At 37.9% G+C, this 20,000-nt stretch overlaps 2 protein-coding genes across 2 annotated transcripts in view; one reads left to right on the top strand and one right to left on the bottom strand.

Moving 5' to 3' along the window:
- lnpk (lunapark, ER junction formation factor) overlaps positions 1-15,434 on the top strand; it is a 16,579-nt gene extending 1,145 nt beyond the window's left edge. The window contains 16 exon segments of the mRNA XM_034135895.1: positions 130-189; positions 1,236-1,277; positions 1,662-1,712; positions 1,806-1,942; positions 2,078-2,136; positions 3,207-3,247; positions 4,308-4,391; positions 4,488-4,539; positions 4,944-5,060; positions 6,159-6,269; positions 6,986-7,091; positions 8,824-8,894; positions 9,167-9,337; positions 11,399-11,439; positions 11,441-11,516; positions 13,083-15,434. Of these exon segments, the coding sequence (XP_033991786.1) occupies positions 163-189; positions 1,236-1,277; positions 1,662-1,712; positions 1,806-1,942; positions 2,078-2,136; positions 3,207-3,247; positions 4,308-4,391; positions 4,488-4,539; positions 4,944-5,060; positions 6,159-6,269; positions 6,986-7,091; positions 8,824-8,894; positions 9,167-9,337; positions 11,399-11,439; positions 11,441-11,516; positions 13,083-13,279 (1,383 nt within the window). The 5' untranslated portion in view covers positions 130-162 and the 3' untranslated portion in view covers positions 13,280-15,434.
- A 3,523-nt stretch (positions 15,435-18,957) lies between these two features.
- Positions 18,958-20,000, bottom strand: part of chrna1 (cholinergic receptor, nicotinic, alpha 1 (muscle)) — a gene marked incomplete at its 5' end in the record, with an annotated part of 19,538 nt that continues 18,495 nt past the window's right edge. The window contains one exon of the mRNA XM_034135902.1: positions 18,958-19,086. Within this exon, the coding sequence (XP_033991793.1) occupies positions 18,958-19,086 (129 nt within the window). The remainder of the gene's footprint in view (positions 19,087-20,000) is intronic.

The following is a 20,000-nucleotide window of genomic DNA, read 5'->3' as shown; positions in this document are numbered from 1 at the left end:
TACTAAATCCTCTACAACAATGGAACCAGTGTGTCCAGGTTTCCTGTAGACAGCTTAATAAATCCTGTGATGATGTAAGTGTTGTGTAAATGTTAAAGTCGGGACTAACAGAGACTTTCTGTTCCACAGTGAAGCAAAGGAGTAAAAGAGGGACTTACAGATATGGGTGCCCTGATATCCAGATGGAGGGTAGGTGGATGAAAGAAGAGAGCACACACAAAAGACACTTTAGGTTTAGGTACCATATAGGAAACGTGTTGAAAGAAAGTAGTAGCATTGCTTTTTATAAACAAGCAAGATAAAGCACAACCAATCCTATGTCAAAACAAGTTCTTCAAATCTTAACAAAGTTCCCTTTTAAGAAAAGATTAAGCTGATAAAACTGATTTTGTAGGCCTGAGATCTTCTGGAAGAACATTGTCTTTCATCACAGGCTTTTCATCTAAAGGGTTGATAAATCATTTGGGGCCAATTCGTGCATTATGTCGCTCAGTGTTAGTCAAATCTTAACATCAGTTGCTAAATATACAGCAACAGATGTAGATAGTCTACACTCTATAAGATTCCCCTCGGCCGTGACCAGTCAAGTTCTTAAAATAGACATTTAAAGGTTATTGTTTTATTTAGCGTTTGGTCTGCAGCAGTGAACAGACTTCTCAAGTTGTCTCCAGATTAAAGTCACACAACCATTGAAAAGAGTTGTGTTACTTGAAGATTTCTGTTCATTTCCTTCTAAGTGTGTATGTATAGTATTTGACTTCTTAAGCCTTGAAGAGTGAGCTTGAACACTGATTCAAAGTGGATTTCTTTCTGTTTTGATAACAGTGTTTGAGATAATTAGTGTGTGTGTGTAGCTGTCATCAAAGTGAACCCTGCACACGAGCTGGATGAGATTCATATAGGCCGGCTATTTTTAAAACATACTAGAGAAGTCAAAGGGAAAGGGAGGGAGGGAGATGGTGAGAGAGTGAAACCCTTGCTTTTATAATACATTCATTCAAGGTTCAAGCTTGAACAGGGATCTGGGGATGTATAGATTTAAAATGTGAAATCACATGAGCTCTTATTGACATTAGCCTGAGATATTTCAGTAAACGAGATACTGAGACCTTGAAAAGTCACAAATAGCATAAACAGGCGGATTGTTTACCGTCAAATCACTCGGTTCTGAATCACAAAGTGTTCATTAATCTGATTAACCTGACATTATTATCTGATTTTTATCCTGAATCCAGACAAAGCCAACCACAGTGAAGCAGCTGGAGAACCATGAAAAGGTACTGATACCAAAATGCGTCTGATTTAATGCACTTATAGCACAGGGAATATATGTTCAGTTTCCCTAGGTTTTCCCATACAGTATGAGTTCATTCAAATGAAACACAGCTGCCTATTATCCATTTTAATTTTGAATAATGACGATAACATACAGTACTTTAACTGGGGAATGTTTTGAAAGCAGGATTATTCAATTATTGGATAATCACACTAACCATGAGCCAGTAAACAAAACAATATTGAATATTAACACGGTTTTCTAGCCATATACCAAATTAAATCGGAGAACAATGAAGAAGGATTTCCTGAACTCACATTTGGGGAATTCTTACCATCTGATTATTTGTTGCACTGTTGAAATAACCTGACTGTTCCCTTTGTAGGAGATTAAAGAGCTGGAGGAGTTCAGAGCCAAAAACCAACGTCTGCAAAAGGTAGAGTCGACAAAACGGCAAAGACGTGCATTGATATCCTTCATTTGTAATTCCTAATATCTGATCAATGAATATCTGTGTATCTGTGTGCAGCTGTGGGTCGGCCAGTTAATTCTCTACTCGTCGGCCTTCTACCTGCTGACCTTTCTGGTGGTTTACTGCCTCTATCTGCCGGAACAATGGTTCCAGAGAATAGTCATGGCCGTGCCTTTCTTCATTTACCCCGTGCTGTGAGTCATCATGTTGTCCGACACTATCCTTCAAAACCATGGGGAAAGTTTTAATGTGGCACACAGCGCCATCGATGTGTCCTCTTCAAATTTGAGTTGATAACAGCTGTATTTTCCATTTTTCCTCGTCCTCAGAGTGTGGTTCATCAGGAGGTTGTTGGTCTTTCTCTTTTCCAAACGCACTGAGAGGAACAGTAAGTTGTCTTTACCTCTTCATCTGTTCATCGATCCGAACAGCTAACACAAATATCATATCTTTTTCAAGCTTTTGTTCATTTTTAAGCCGAAACAAATAACCCTTTGACTGTGAAAACGACTAACATTAGTTGCATTTACAATGATTTTTTTGTACCACCTTTACCTGTTGTGGACTCGATAGATATTTAATCCATGCATTCTTTACACGGGGTTCTTACGGTCATTAAAAACCTGGAAAAGTCATGGAAATGCAAAATGCTAATTCCAGGCCCTGGAAAAGTTATGGAAAACAATATTTTTCCCAAAGTTTTGGAAAAGTCATGGAAATTTAACTAAAGTTGCATCAAATATAATTTATATTTTATCTAATTGCCGAAATAGTAATACTATAATGATAATAAATACTGTATCGTATAGTAATGAAACGTAAAATGGCATTTAACTGACGAGGTGTTTGCTGGTGAGAGATTTGAGTTGCTTTAGCGTGTAGAAGCTAGTAAGCCTATTTGATTTGCACAACATGTTTCATATGCAGACCTTATTTTCCTGTTCCATGTTAAAATAAACCATTTTCAGTGGTACCGCTGAGAAAGAGAATTTTTTTGGTCATGGAAAATTAGGTAAAGGTCATGGAGAAGTAATTGAAAATCATTGGTGAAAAAGTGTATTAACCCTGTTTATAGGAGTAAACTATGCAGCAATTTTATACATGGCATATTAACATGTCAAACTGGCCTGTGCTGTAACAGGGTGTCCGCGGGGTCTTAAAAAGTATTAAAAGTTGATAAATTAGCTAAAATTAAGGCTATTAAAAAGTATTAAACGGCATTTTCCAAGGTATTACATTTTGTAGCTTGTTTTCAATAAATATATAAATTGTCCAAAGAGGTATTCTACAGTCTGCCTGAATGTAATCATTGCGTAGGTGTGTAGTGTGATTCTGTGTAGTTTATGTATGGCATCCCGTTGGATTTGACGTCATCTGAACAGGAAAACGTGGAACATGGAAATGAATTACTATTAAGTAAACTGATTACAATTATTGTTATTTTGCCATTTTTTTTAGATGATAAACTGGAAGAACTAAAGGCTTCCAAAAAGAAGATTGTAAGTGTCCAATTTTCTTGAAATGTAATGTGTCTGTCTTTTTATACCGACTTGTTTAAAGAAATGTTGGATGTTATGGGTTTAGTGAGTGTTACTGTTGTCTCTAAAACATCTTTCCAATGTGCCAGGTAGTATTTCTTTCAACAACAACTTGTCAAACAGGAATTGCTGCTTATTTAATGCGTTTGACTGACTGATATAGAGTGCCACAGTGACGAGTCCTAAAACCCGGAAGTAAGTTAGCATTTTACCACTTCCTGTTCCCTCGTCTCGGAGCCAATGGGATCTCTCCATAGGATTTTGGAAAATAGCTGGAAATAAGGTCTGTGGTTGAGACACATTGAAGAGACGGATCACGTTACGACATTAAATCCATCAGCAGTGACCCCACTGGTGATTTCTGAAGAGTTGACGTGTCTGAAAAACGATGGTTGTTACCAAGTGGCTGAATAGGACTACAGAAGTTGTCGAGGACGTTGTACGTCATTACGCCGAACACGTGAACACTCCTCTAAGTTTGTTTGCCCTGTTCTGCTTGAAAGCAAGTACCTGCCTCCTGCAAACTGTTCAAACAAACGCTTCAACTCGTACCATTTAGAATCTGTATGTTTGAATATGGATCTTAAGTTGGCGTGACGTTGAAGCAGCGACCCTGCTGTAGTTCCTTTATAGCATAACGTTAGCATTTTGCTTCTGGTGACTAGAAAATGATAAAAGTAGGGTAGACATGTGGAGATTATCCGGCTGAACAAAACGTGATCCGTCTCTTAAATGTGTCTCAACCACAGACCTTATTTCCAGCTATTTTCCAAAATCCTATGGAGAAATTGCAGTGCGTTTTTGTCGAAGGAACCGGAAGGAGTTTACTTCCGGGTTTTAGGACGCGTCAATGTGGCCCTCTATTTAGGCTCATTTTGACACGCTTAGCTACTTTTGTTGTATTCTCTTATATGTAATTGTCCTTTTAAACATTTGTGTTTTGCTTCTTTGAGAGCTCATTTGTGAATGAATCAATGGTCCACATTTAAGAGCACAAGGTAAACTTGTACGTTGTTTCCAGCTGGAGGAAGTGATGGAAACGGAGACGTACAAAAACGCCAAACTCATCCTGGAACGCTTTGATCCTGAAGCAAAGAGGAAAGCTGTAAGTGCTGCTTTTGTCTTTCGCTGTATCTGTGGGTTTGTTTCGATCTGATCTTTAATTATATCTTATATCGTTTTGTTTTCTGCTGTGTCGTAGGAGCTTGAGTCGACTCCGGTGCGTCCTCAGATGACTCCCAGGCCAGGACAAGGTACGACTCTCATCAATAACACGACACAAAGATAAAGCAACACATTTAAAGTTCTTAGTTATGCTGTTATGTTCAGTCATCGTTCTTATGTTGAACGTGAATACATTTACTTTGTAAGTAATTATGGGACGTATTTCTTCTTTCATAGCAATTTTCCTTCGTACTTTCTTGCCGTGAAATAGGTCTTAAATTCGATTCAATGTGGTCTTAAAAAGTCTTACATTTGAGTTGGTGAAACCTACAGGAACCCTGTTCTTTAGATGGAACTCAGACCAGAGTTATGTGGAGACAAGAGCTACGAAAACCAACACCTTCTCATCAGAATTAAAGTGTCAAAGTCACATCAAATGGTTGCATCTGCAAAATGACCAGTTTCTATTATTTATTCCTCCTTTTTCGTGCAGAGATTCGACAGAGAGGCGTGCCAATGAGACCGATGCTGATGGGAACCCCTATTGCGATGGCTATGACTCCCCAACATGGAGCTCGTCTCCAAATGGGACCGGGGGGGACGCCTGTGGGTAAGAGGGAATACAGAGATACTTCACATGAAGGATGGTGAATTTTCCACACAGCAGATAGGGCAAAAGTACACACATCCTTTACTCAATTAGAAGTACAGATACTTGTGTTTTAAAATACTCTGGTAAAAGTAGAAGTACTGACTAAACTTCTTTACTCAAGTAAAAGTAAAGAGGGCTTTGAAATGTACTTCAGTAAAAAGTACCCATAACTACCATCTGTTTTAAAGAGTACCTGACCTCCCTTTATATTAATAGAACAATAATGTCATTGTTAGCTAATGAATGTTTCCATGCTGAACAACGGCAACATGACAACGTTTTCATTGGTCCCTCTTCTTTAGAGAAGACCAGGAAATGATGGATACACGGATCGTGTTCAAATCAATAGGCACGCAATGACTCTAAATAATAATGATCACGCCACCAAACACACATTCAAACTAAAGGAACCAGCCTGTTTGGAAAATGTAAGAAGTAGAAAGTACAGGTATTTGGGTTCAACATGTAAGAAGTAGAAAGTACAGGTATTTGTGTTCAAAATGTAAAAAGTAGAAAGTACAGGTATTTGTGTTCAACATGTAAGAAGTAGAAAGTACAGGTGTTTGTGTTCAAAATGTAAGAAGTAGAAAGTACAGGTATTTGTGTTCAACATGTAAGAAGTAGAAAGTACAGGTATTTGTGTTCAACATGTAAGAAGTAGAAAGTACAGGTATTTGTGTTCAACATGTAAGAAGTAGAAAGTACAGGTATTTGTGTTCAACATGTAAGAAGTAGAAAGTACAGGGATTTGTGTTCAACATGTAAGAAGTAGAAAGTACAGGTATTTGTGTTCAACATGTAAGAAGTAAAAGGAAAAAGTCGTCAGAAAAATAAGTAGTGGAGTAAAGTACTGATACCAGAAAAATGTACTTAAGTACAGTAACGAAGTATTTGTACTCCACTACTTCCACCTCTGATTGTGGAAAGCAGATTCTCAGGCGTTCAGGTCGTGGTGAAGTCAAAGCCATCTGGAGTGAACATCAACCCCCAGCTGGCTTTGACTCGCTTGTTTTAGACGTCCAAATGTGCCTTTATCCGGTGTCGCTCTCCCTACAGAACCTGTCCCTCTCTCAGCTCCAGGAGGACCTCCGGAGAGATCCGCTCTGTCTGCCTCCGTCCTGCAGGGGTCACCGTCCAGAACCCCCTACTCTCCCATACCTGGAGTAGGTAGGTGAACAAAGAAACATCTCCTGTAGCTGTATTCAATATTCAAGGGACAGTTTCATCCCACAGGCCATAAGACTGTTAAACACATGAACTTTTGAAAGAACATCCATAACATCTGTTTGCAACTTATATCAATATTCCAATTACTTGTATATAGACTATTCTGCACTGTTTCTATTATATTCTATTTTATTGTATTTACTTGCACTATTTTATCTGTTGTATTATGTTGCTCTGTTGGAGGAGCCTGTGACCTCAGATGTTCATTGCCATAACTACACTGTAGCTATGTACACATGACAATAAAAGCCTTAATCTTGAAGGCTTTATTGTCACGTGCAAAGTAGCTACAGTGGAGTTATGGCAATGAAAAACTGAGGTCACAGGCTCCTCCAACAGAGCAACATGAATATATATAGGTCATAAAACAAATAAAACATATAAAATAGTGCAAGAGAATGTTTTGAGATGTGCAAGTAAATACAAATAGAATAGAAATAGTGCAAGAGAGAAGTAAATGGAATACGATATATTGATGCAAACAGATGAATGTTTATGGATGTTCTTTACAGAGTTCATTTCTGCAACTTAAGTTTGGGATACAGCTCTTGATCGATATGAAATGCACTTAAATATTTAAGATTTTAGAAAAGTACTGCATCCTTCTTAGTGTGTGTGTATTTATTTCCATGTGTGTGTGTGGACTGTTTTTGAAGGCATGCACCCACCCGGTCCTCCGTTAGCGAGACCCATTCTGCCCAAAGACAGAGGAGCCGTGGACCGAGTCATTGAGTACCTCGTAGGGGATGGACCACAGAACAGGTGAACATCCTTTTTAAACTAACTGTTGGGAAAATACTGAATGTCCTCTCTTCCAATATCAGAGTAACATGATAACAAAGGTATCCCAACTGTAGCTGTGTACATGACAGGATGTCTGATTACCTAGAAGAGCATCAGGACTGTTTGAGGCATATGATAGCTATGTGATTAACATGATGATTCAGCCTCTATGGAGATAGACATATGACAAGCATGATCATTTCTGACGTGGAGCTAATCTGAAGTAAACATTGAATACTGCTTTCTATTCCTCCATCTTGTGACTGTGTAACTCCCTCTCTTGGATATCAGCATGTGAAGGACACTGTTCAGGAACTAGTTGATGCTCTGTATGTGATGACTACTTCCATTCTGGAGAGGATCAGGAATACATGGATCCTGAGATTGAAGCTCAAGCCAGTGACGAGTGATTATTAACATTTTTTCAGAAAAAGTCAGAATTTTGAGTTTGAGAAAAAAAGTCAGAATTTTGAGATTTTGAGAAAAAAAGTCAGAATTTTGAGACTTTGAGAAAAAAAGTCAGAATTTTGAGAAAAAAGTCAGAACTTTGAGAATAAAGTCAGAATTGAATTGCATGATTACCTACAAGACCCGGTATTCCTCCATCTTGTGACTGTGTAACTCCCTCTCTTGGATATCAGCATGTGAAGGACACTGTTCAGGAACTAGTTGATGCTCTGTATGTGATGACTACTTCCATTCTGGAGAGGAGATCCTGAGATTGAAGCTCAAGCCGGTGACCAGTGAGATCTTTCTAACACTAACAAACTCACATTCTCATAAAGCAGGCTGCAGAATCCCCACAGGAGTGGTGTTCAGTATTTCTCAGACCTCCTCTAGCTATATCTACTTTACTAGTGGGAGGTCATAGCGACAGTGATTGAAGTAGCTGCAACAGAAACTATAAAAAGGGAAAAAGCTGAAGTTCATTCTGCAGATGTCATCAATCTAAAGTACCAATCATAACGTCTAAAGCACCTTATTAAAAGTATTCTAGGAAACATGTAATTACTGACTGAAGTAGATAGATAGATGGATAGATGGATAGATGGATGGATAGATGGATAGATGGATAGATGGATAGATGGATAGATGGATAGATGGATAGATAGATGGATAGATAGATGGATAGATGGATGGATAGATGGATAGATGGATAGATGGATGGATAGATGGATAGATGGATAGATAGATAGATAGATAGATAGATAGATGGATAAATGGATAGATAGATGGATAGATAGATGGATAGATGGATAGATAGATAGATGGATAGATAGATAGATAGATAGATGGATGGATAGATGGATAGATGGATAGATGGATGGATGGATGGATAGATGGATAGATGGATAGATGGATAGATGGATAGATAGATAGATAGATAGATGGATAGATAGATAGATAGATAGATGGATAGATAGATAGATAGATAGATAGATAGATGGATGGATAGATGGATAGATGGATAGATAGATAGATGGATGGATAGATGGATGGATAGATGGATAGATGGATAGATAGATAGATGGATGGATAGATGGATAGATGGATAGATGGATAGATGGATAGATGGATAGATGGATGGATAGATGGATAGATGGATAGATAGATAGATGGATAGATGGATAGATAGATTATTTGAAAGTACTGAACACCACAAAAGTATTCAGTCTGTCCATCTCCCTTTGTCCCTTCTTGCTTCCCTTAGATACGCTTTGATCTGCCAGCAGTGCTTCTCTCATAACGGCATGGCTCTGAGAGAAGAGTTTGAGTATCTCGGTAAGAACAGAAACACACCACTGCACTAACTGAGGAGTAACATCTCAAATAACACTCAACACAATGTAAACTCTTTCTAAAGTACTGTGTTATTCATGTTTTATTATCTTTGCTTTTTAATGTTTCTAATGTGTTTCATGCTCTTAATGTCTTTCATTTTTGTAAAGCACTTTGAATTGCCTTGTGTTGAACGGTGCTATATAAATAAACTTGCCTTGTCTTAAAGTATACAATCTCTCCTTCTAAATGGTTATTATTATCTCCCCCCGCAGCATTTCGTTGTGCGTATTGCTACTTCCTGAATCCGGCCAGGAAGACGCGCCCTCAGGCTCCCAGACTTCCAGAGTTCAGCTACGAGAGGAGGCTGAGAGCAGAGTCTCGATCCCCAGGACCAGCACCTCGTTCCCCCCCAGACACAGAGGAGAGCGCCCCCCCCTCTGGAGGTACGGGAAAAACACAGAAACTCACAAGGTGGTCTCCTCAGGTCTGAACTGATGAAACAGGGTTAGAGCCAATAATAAAACTGTTGGAGAATACAGTGTCTGTTCTGATTGACACACTGACGTACAGAGAAGTAAATCAGGTTTAAATCTGAAGCGAGAAGGAGAAGAAATTGGTTCAGACCGAGATGATGAACATGTCTCATTCTCACCCTGTTGTGTGTATCCTAACAGAGTTTCCGTTAGAGCCGGTCAAGGTCTTCTTTGCTATTTATTGAGCTTTAAACAAATTGATAATAATCAAGTCATGTAGATGTATATTTTATTGAAAAGTAGCTTTTTTAATAAAAGTACATTTGACCCCCCTATCGCAACATCGTCAGCACTCACAGAGATGTCATTTTGAAAACATTTCATTTGTTGGTTTTCATCAATTATTTACTTCCATTCTTGAGAGGATCATAAATACATGGATCCTGAGATTGAAGATCAAGCCGGTGACGAGTGATTATTAACATTTTTAAGTATTCAGAAAAAGTCAACATTTTGAGAAAGTCAGAATCTTGAAAGTCTGAATTCTGAGATTTTTTGAAAGTCAGATTTTTGAGATTTTGAGAAAAAGTCAGAATTTTGAGATTTTTAGGAAAAAGTCAGAATTTTTAGATATCTTAAAGGGGACCTATCATGCAAAATGCACTTTTGTACGTCTTTTCTACATGAATATGTGTCCCCGGTGTTCCAGGGAACTCACCAAGTGTCAGAAAACACAACTCTCTATTTTCCTCCATACCCAAATCTCTAAAAAAGGGGCTGCAACGGATCTGATAAAAACTGATCCAGATTTGAACACTGTCCTGACGTCAGGACGGTGGCGCTACGGCTATTGGGCCAACTCCACCAATCAGGAGGAGACAGCCACGGCCATTGCCGTTCGAAAGCGCTGGAGACGCTGTAGTACATATGCCAGGCCAGTAGATGGTGCTGTTCTCACAGAATCTGCCCTTGCAAAAACAGAGCTAGAAATGGTCAAATTGAGCAAAATGAGGCATGGCTAAAATGCATGATCTGTTTGGTATTTAAAAAAAAAAAAAAAGTATAAATATGCCTTATATAGGTATGGTCCTACACTATATTATTCAAATATAGCATGATAGGTCCACTTTAAGTAAGTACTTAACAAATAAACTATGTAAAACTCAGTTAATGGGGTTCATTTTTAAATTGCATCAGTTTATAGTTCAGTCTAAAGTTCGGTAATTACCGGCTAACGGAAATTCTGGTATCCTAATGTTATGTACTCCTTCTCCTAACCCCATCGTGCATCTTAGAAAATTGCTCTAGTTGACCTTTTTTATTATTTTGTATTCTGATTCTTTTCTTAATGATGGCAGCAGAGTTGAGACGCCACCACCTTCAAATATAACCACGCTACAGGAAGCAACACATTATCATTTCAGAACTACAACTATCATTAGATAATCTCTCAATATATAGTGTTTGCCATTATGAAATCTGTTGAAATGACTGTTATGACTGTGTCTGTGGTGGTGCAACACAATCCAGATAATAACCAGAAAAATATAATTATACATTTTATTTATAAAGGTGCCTTTCAAGGGTAAGCAAAACACAAAACATTTCTTTCATTATATTAACATCACATCACGTAAATTAAAGTGCATGAAGGTAATACAAATACACACATTTTAGTGATGATAATATTTGACAATATTAATAATATATCAAAACATATAAATAAATACATTTAATAAGTACATATAATAAAAAAAGCTTACTTTTCTTCCCAAATATCCTCATTCTACATGAAATGCATAAAAATCTCCATGATAGAATGAAAATAATACATCTTACCTAAATGCTTGTTAGTGTCTTTTTGTAAATGTCCCCGCTGTGGGACTAATAAAGGATTTCTGATTAGAAATGAATCCAAAAAGAACAGAAAACAGACGTTCCCCTGCACATTTCCTTCCTGCGTCCTGGTACACACTAACTGTTGCGGTACAGTGACCCTTGGTGTGTGTAACGGTGTGATCTTGCCTCTAGCTAAGGCTCCGGCTCCGTGGAGTTCAGTCCACAGTTTCCACATCGGTCCACAGTTTCCACATCCAGCCGAGTCCAAAGAACCCTCTGAACCCTCAGAACCGACCTCTGCAGAGCCCAGGTTCCCCCCCTCTCCTGCACCCTCTGATCTGGGATCATTTCAATCTGATTTGGAATCTATAACTATAACACTGTAGAAAGGTTCAAATCTCACTAAAGCAATGATGGGTTTAAGCGGTTAATGGATGTGTTCACTAGAACTGGGTCAAGCAGAGTTTGCAAATACATTTTTCAGAGGATTACAATTCATCTTGCACAGACTGAACTGAAACACTTGATCTAGTATAGTCTGAAGAAATGTTGCTGTTTGACCCAGATCTGGTCAGTGCTTAAAATATCAAGACATATCTCCTGATTCACTAATATACTCTCAAATCCACAGAAATTAATGTCTAATCGTCAAATATTTTGCTCATAAAGTATGATTTAATTTCCAATCTTTTAACCCCTATTCTGATGAGACGTCTTTTTTAACCCTTAGATGCATAAGTGGGTCTTTTTTGACCCGGTGAGGTGGTTTTCTTGAAGTATCTTTTGTAATTACATTTTTTTATCATTTCATATTCCAGCTATTCCTCAAAAAACATGTTTTGGATATCATGCCATTCACATTTTAAATTTACATTTGATACATTTTAAGAAATTGTAGTTTTTGTATTACTACCCCAAGCTTCCATAAGTGGGTCAAAAATGACCCACATGTATTTTCTATGGGATCCTCTGGGAACCTTTGATTCTTATCACCTGTTGCTGTCAGGAATACATTCACTGTAGACCACACAGACGACATCACAAGTGACACCTCTCAGGAAGATTATTTCACACAGCAAGATCTGATACCTGTCAGTATAATAATAATAATAATAATAATAATACATTATATTTGTATAGGGCTTTTCAAGGACTCACAGTCGCTTTACAATATAAGGGAAGGTTAGGGTGGGGGGTATAGGACTATCAAACTTGATCAACCGGCATGGATTGATGGGGGGTGGGCTATGAGTAGACAAGAGGAGAAGAGATGAGTTTTGAAAAGGGACTGGAATACTGTGAGGGTCTCAGAATAGCGGAGATCTTTGCATCGATATGTTCAAAACGTTTTTTTTCAAAATGTAAAACAAATGTCTAAAATTCTAAATAGTGAAAAATTAAATATAAAATAAATCTAGTGTGAACCAAAATATAATACTAAATATTATACAAGTGATTTTTCTTAACCAAAATGACAAAAATGGCATAAAAACACATATTATTCTAATACGGGTCCTTTTTGACCCACTTATGGAAGAGTGTAGGGTCCAGTCACTCGGGCATCGAAGGGTTAAATATGGGCGCAAGAGATGTTATTATAACGGCTCTGATTGGTGGTTTTAATCAACACTCATTTACCCAATCCTAGTTGTCATTAAAGTGTCCAATAACTCATTTTTTCACTTCTAACCCTTGTTCAAGCTTATTAAACCCTACCTAAACTGCTAATCTTCTTGATTTATCTCTGATTTTAACTCCCAACAGTCAATCATGTCTCACATTGCAAACCATTTTAATTATCCGGGATGTTTCCCCCTCTTTACCTGCTGTTCTCTTTATGCTTTTATGTTTTATACTTGCTTTTTTTTGTCCTCAGATGAAAGAGAGATGACGGAGGAGGATACAGCCACTAAACAAGATGAAGAGGGTGAGAGCCAATCAGAAGAGCAGCTGCCACAGGAGGAGGAAGAGCAGCAGCAGGAGGAAGAAGTAGATGTAGAAGAAGTAGTTCAGGAGGAGGAAGAGGTGAAATCAGAGCAGAGTCACAGCGCCCCCTGTGAGACAGAGTCGTAATTGCATCGAGTGCAAACTAAAGGTTCTGTTATTGGCCGTGATAGACAGGTGGCATTTCAAAGCAATATACATTAATATCATTCTTTCTTACAACCTTTTTTTGGATCTGAAAACCACTTTTTTCTCGTCAAAACACCATCAAATAAAGCCAAGCATGTAGAGGAGATTATCTACTTTGTAAATGGTGCATAAAATGTTCATTTCTGGCATGCAGAATTATGCAAATCCTGTCCAATCAAACAACGATATTGCCTGAAATGACGCCAGCGTATCACGGCCGTTACAGCTCCCTGAGAAAGTGTCAGATTGATGATTGTAGTTTTAAATCTTAAGGCTGTGTCTCCACAGAGCTGCTGATAACGCTCTATATGTGGTGACTGTTTTATTCACTTTTAAGTATTCTATCATTTAAGGTTTTTTAAAGTACTTGGCTGCTGTATGATTTCTTTATGATAAGTTTAAGATACAACCGCTGCTTCACAACAGGTTTGTCGTAAAACATGCTTACATCTTGAATCCTTTAGTGACCCCATTCTGTGTGGTGTCTTTATGTGTAGCTTAATATCACAGTTTATTATGGAACATGTAAGTATTGTGTGCATGTAGACAAACCAGTTGTGAATCAGGAGATTCTGTCAGTATAATATTACGTTTTAAGGTACTGCTATAGCTTTTTTTTCACCTCCCATTTTTTAAATCTCCTATACAAGCTTTTAGCCAACTTTTAAGCAATGTTGGCTATTGTGTAAGAGCCACAGCTGGACACATTTAAAGTTTTATTTTAATTATATTTTAGCAGCTTTTCCCAGACGAGATGTATCTGAGATTTGAGCAGTTTTTAAATTGACGCTAACCAATGAAAACAGTCCAGATTACGACTGTTTGTTTACCGCTCATGCCTTTTGTTGGTGAGAAAGTTGCATGCAATCTATGTAGACCAACTTCTTTCAGCAACACATTTTAACGAGTACTATGTAATGCCCCACTTATTACTGCAGCTACATAGAACAACACCTAAACACAGCCGTCAGTGGTGCAGCAGAAAGTGTTTTTATTTGAGCACAGACGCATGATTGTTGTAGAAACCATTCTGTGTAACCACTCTCCATAGATAGAAACAACATGTGTGCACAGCAGGGCTTATTTGACTTATTCTAATTTAGATTATGGTCAAAAAGCCTAAACAAATCTACAATTAAAGTACGTTTTTTCTTTGAGGTGTGGCCCTTGAACCTAAAGGCGTCAGTGTTTATGAGCAGTGCTAACAATATGTCTGAAGAAACTTTTAAACGGTAAAGGAAATGAACAGAGTGGAGATTAATCCATTTATCTGGTTATTGCCAATTAGTGTTCTCACTGTTGTTTTATCTTGACTTCATTTGCACTGAGTTTCTCTTTGTATTTATTCGGCCATATTGTGTTTTAATCTGTTCAGGTACTGTTTGATTTGAAACTTTAACTACCACTGAAACAATTATTATAAGGTCTGGTTTGGGTTCTCTAGAAATGGTTGAAGTACTTTGTTTTATTCACTCTCCTTTTGTTCAAGTGTTTTTAACGTGTGCTTACAGAGTTTACAGTGTATCCTGCTACTGTAGCAACACACACACACATATTTATTTAAACAATGAGGGTCTATGCAAGTATAAAAACATGGGGCCTGGTCCTAGAAACACACACAGACTGAGTTGTTCTATTTGGGTACAAAAACAACACATACAACTCTATTGAATGTGTTGACTTTAACGTGATAGTTTTCATATTCATTCTGTGTGTTTCTGGGCTTGCATCGTCTGGCCTTCTGAATCTAAACATGTTAGCAAAAGTAATTTTGGACGAACCTTTTCTTGAGACCTTCATTTGAAGTTTCCTGACTCTTGACTTCTTGGCATTTTAACTGACCTATGTTTACCTGTTTGATACCAGTGTTAATAACCTTCTTATCCCACTGATGGTGATGAAATGTGGAACAAATCCTCAGCTGTCAGTCTTATTTATGATTTTAAAAACTCCTGCTTTGTCTCCCGCACTGAGTGTAACACATGTTTACTTCATTCTTCCTCTGATAGATTTATCAATTCTCCTTTTCTGGATTAATGGTTGTCATAAAGTGGGCACATTGCACGCTTAATAAACGTTTTTAGCAACAAAGGAACTTGTTTTTCTGAAGTTATTCTGTCCATGTCTGCTTCACACATTAATTAAAGTGGACCTGTTATGCTATATTGGAAAATATATTGTAGGGCCATACCTATACAAAACATGTCTGTGAAGTTTTTTGCTTCAAATACCAAACAGATCGCCCATTGTAGCCATGCCTCATACTGCTCATACTGCTCAAACCCCTCTTTTGCAGCCCTGTTAGAGAAACAAGGATCTTGGGTCCTTCGCTTGGGAAAAAAAAAAAAAAGGAGGCGGAGCTAATGCCTGATCAGAATTCTACCGGAGATAAAGTTAAATTCTGCTGTGATAAAACGCCATCCTGTTCTAAACCACATCAAGGATTATTTCTGAAACAGTATGGAGCTCAAATGCTTTTTCTCTTGCAGGTTTATCACAAGGTGAGTTCCTTTTTTTATTTCCTGCTTTTTAAACACATGTGCTCTCCAGTACAGGTTAGCTCTGAGTGTTAGCGAGGCTTGCTAATGTAAACAAAGAAGAGATTACGTTCAAAACACGTCAGGCATTGTTTCTGATGGCAACTGTCTGTGGGTCCGCCGCCGATATTACGACATATCGGCAGCAAATCTGTATCCGCTCGTTGTACCCCCGTTTTTAAACATTGGGTACGGAGGAAAAGAGAGAGGGTTTTATTTTTTACGCTGCGTGAGTTCCCCGACACACCGGGGACACATATTTATGTATAAAAGACATCAAAAAGTGCATTTTGCATGATAGGTCCCCTTTCAGATTTATTAGTTTTAATTCATTAATAATTAAATTAGGCTCAAATAAAATTGGATGCATGGTTAGCAGGAGGGGGATGAGAAAATGTTGTTTGTTGGGATTTTGGTGAACTTCTGAATTGCTCTATCTATACTAAAATGTGCACGCATGCTCCACAAAACACACATATATATACTTAATGCTATCCATTGTATCCTGAGTAAGCAACATAGTGTTTTCAACTTGAAAAAAGTGCATGTTTTTGAGCAAAATGTACCTTGAAACTCCACAATCATGACTACATTTTTTGCCTGCTATAAAAAAAAAAGTAATAAGACACAATTTGATGTAACGATGAAGAAACCTCCTTTATTTTTCACTCCATTTCACATCTACACAATTGTAAATATATAAAAAAACAATAAATGATTAGTGCAACATGACCGCCAACCTTTATTGAATTGATAAACAAACAGAAATTGTCTTTTCTCATCAGGAATCAGCCGCCAAATAAATCAAGTTGCCTGAACATGGTACATGGCAACACTGCAGCTTTTATATCGCCTAACAAACCTCCAATTAAAGGTGGGGTAGGTAATTCACTTCAGAAACACTTGTTATATTCCATGGAATGCTCTTAACATCCCGATAGCAATGAATACATTAAATGCTTTGACAATAAATACATACAAATATTTCATCTGTGGAAGCCGTGGCGCTGTAAAAAGTACGACCAATCATCTGAGCCGGCCCGGCTAAAATAACTGGATGGCCTACCTGCCTGTCAGCCTTCCATCTGTGCACAAACTTATCTCGTGCCCTCATTGGTCATGTGCGCGTTCGTGTGTGTTGGAGGAGGGGCTCTGTAAGGAAGTCTGAAGGAAGGGGCAGATTGTTTTCGGCTGCGTACTTTCAAATTCTAGCGCACTCGAGCTGGTTTCTCCATTTTTACCTACCCTACCTTTAAAGCTGCACACATTATTCATATCATCTTAAATCCAATGTTCCCAAAATGTTCATATATTAAAATGAAATGATCTCCCCAAGACTGCATGCATTTGCTGGCTCTAAATTAACTCTTCGTCAGCTCTGTTGTTTTAGTTTTTACAATGTCTTTTCAGATTTTCAATCACAGTCCTTTATCAAGGTTGAAAGTCACTTATCGAAAAATAAAACTCAAAACGAATGTGCCCTTCACAAACTGTACAACAGATTAAAGAGGAATTTTCACGACAAAGCTAAACTCCTGACACTAACCATGAATATTTACATATCTCACAACCATCAAGATGAATGAGAAGTCATGTGAGTGTCAGGCAAAACAAAACAATAAAACTTCCAAGGAGAAATACATATTGCCCGCACTCAAAAAAACACAAGAGTATGCCATCTTCCTGGTAATAAAATTAGAATAAAATATAATTTAACACATCTTTTCCAGAGACGTTCACTCTAAAATAAGTCCTTCCTGTGACCTACAGTAATGAGAGAATAACTTTTCTATTCAGCCAAAATATCAAGTGATTTATTTGCCTAATTGCATCCATTGTTAATTAGTCCTCAGAACAGCGGACATACAAACGTTCTCATGATTGACCCAAAACGTAATTAAGCTGCCAAATTATAAATAAGAGTAATTATAAGTAATAAGAGTAATAGAGTGGGGAAGGAATGAGTCCTAAAACCTGGAAATGAGTCAGCATTTGATCACTTCCAGTTCCTTTGTCTCAGAGTCACCGTATTTATGTTGACAAAGATAATGAAATAAAATCTGTGGTTTACCCAAGCTGAAGAGATTTTAAACTTTTTGTGTTACGACATTCAATAAGTATGTAAATAACCCACTAAATGTCATTATAGCCTAACATTAGCCGCCGTTAGCTTAGTGGTGGGGACGTGAAGTCATGTGACCGTGCTGTAGTTCCTTTATAGCCCAACATTAGCCACCTTTAGCTTAGCGGTGGTGACGTGAAGTCATGTGACTGTGCTGTAGTTCATTTATAGCCCAACATTAGCCACCTTTAGCTTAGCGGTGGTGACGTGAAGTCATGTGACCGTGCTGTAGTTCCTTTATAGCCCAACATTAGCCGCCTTTAGCTTAGCGGTGGTTACGTGAAGTCATGTGACCGTGCTGTAGTTCCTTTATAGCCCAACATTAGCCGCCTTTAGCTTAGCGGTGGTGACGTGAAGTCATGTGACCGTGCTGTAGTTCCTTTATAGCCCAACATTAGCCGCCTTTAGCTTAGCGGTGGTGACGTGAAGTCATGTGACCGTGCTGTAGTTCCTTTATAGCCCAACATTAGCCGCCTTTAGCTTAGCGGTGGTGACATGAAGTCATGTGACCGTGCTGTAGTTCCTTTATTGCCTAACGTTAACCTTATACTTAAAACAACATATAGATATATAAACGTGCGTCTTTTTTCTGAAATAGCCCAAAATTCTGCATAAAAATCCCATTGCTTTCATTTTTTTAATATTAGAAAAACTAAATCACTGCGCCACTTAGCAATAAAACTCTGTACAAAGTAAATCAAATAACTTCAAGTATGACTCATGTAGATCAAGATACGTGTGCCTTTAAAATGCAACTTTAAAACAACCTGAACACATGAACACTTATTTTTCCCAATGCGTCCCCAGGTGAAAACGCAGTCCTCGGTGTGTGTGTGTGTGTGTGTGTGTGTGTGTGTGTGTGTGTGTGTGTGTGTGTGTGTGTGTGTGTGTGTGTGTGTGTGTGTGTGTGTGTGTGTGTGTGTGTGTGTGTGTGTGTGTGTGTGTGTGTGTGTGTGTGTCTACAGCGTGTTGAGCTCGATGAGTCTGCCGGCAAACACTGCGAGCGTCCCGATGATACACACAGCCATGAACACACACAGCAGGATGTGGTCCAGCACCATGGCAACAAACTTCCACTCCTCTGCAGCCTGGAGGAGGAGAAAGTACACACATGTTTTACTCAAGTAGAAGTACAGATACTCGTGTTTAAAAATACTCTGGTAAAAGTAGAAGTACTGACTAAACTTCTTTACTCAAGTCAAAGTAAAGAGGGCTTTGAAATGTACTTCAGTAAAAAGTACCCATAACTAGCAGCTGTTTTAAAGAGTACCTGACCTCCCTGTATATTAATAGAACAATAATGTCATTGTTAGCTAATGAATGTTTCCATGCTGAACAACGGCAACATGACAACGTTTTCATTGGTCCCTCTTCTTTAGAGAAGACCAGGAAATGATGGATACACGGATCGTGTTCAAATCAATAGGCACACAATGACTCTAAATAATAATGATCACGCCACCAAACACACATTCAAACTAAAGGAACCAGCCTGTTTGGAAAATGTGAGAAGTAGAAAGTACAGGTATTTGTGTTCAACATGTAAGAAGTAGAAAGTACAGGTATTTGTGTTCAACATGTAAGAAGTAGAAAGTACAGGTATTTGTGTTCAAAATATAAGAAGTAAAAAGTACAGGTATTTGTATTAAAAATGTAAAAAGTCGTCAGAAAAATAAGTGGTAAAGTACTGATACCAGAAACATGTACTTAAGTAGTAACAAAGTATTTGTACAGATCATTTTACTTACACGCAATTCAAAATGCAATTTATTCACTTTTTCTTGATGCAGATATAATTATTTATTTTTGTATATTTTGCACACAATATTTTGACTGCTACACAGCTTGGTAAAGGCTCTTTAGCTTTGTGTGTTGTTACATATGGATGGTGTTGGAGCTATATATTATTTAATAGTTTAACATTGGTTTTCTTGTTGTTTTTCTGTATAATAAATGTTCTATTCTTTAGTGATATTATTGTAGTTAGTTAAAGTAGTTTTAT

The sequence above is a fragment of the Trematomus bernacchii genome, unplaced genomic scaffold, assembly GCF_902827165.1.
Source record: "Trematomus bernacchii unplaced genomic scaffold, fTreBer1.1, whole genome shotgun sequence".
In the NCBI taxonomy this organism is placed as follows: Eukaryota; Metazoa; Chordata; class Actinopteri; order Perciformes; family Nototheniidae; genus Trematomus; species Trematomus bernacchii.
Note: the sequence above shows the minus strand (reverse complement) of the source record. Positions and strands in the feature narration are given on the sequence as shown.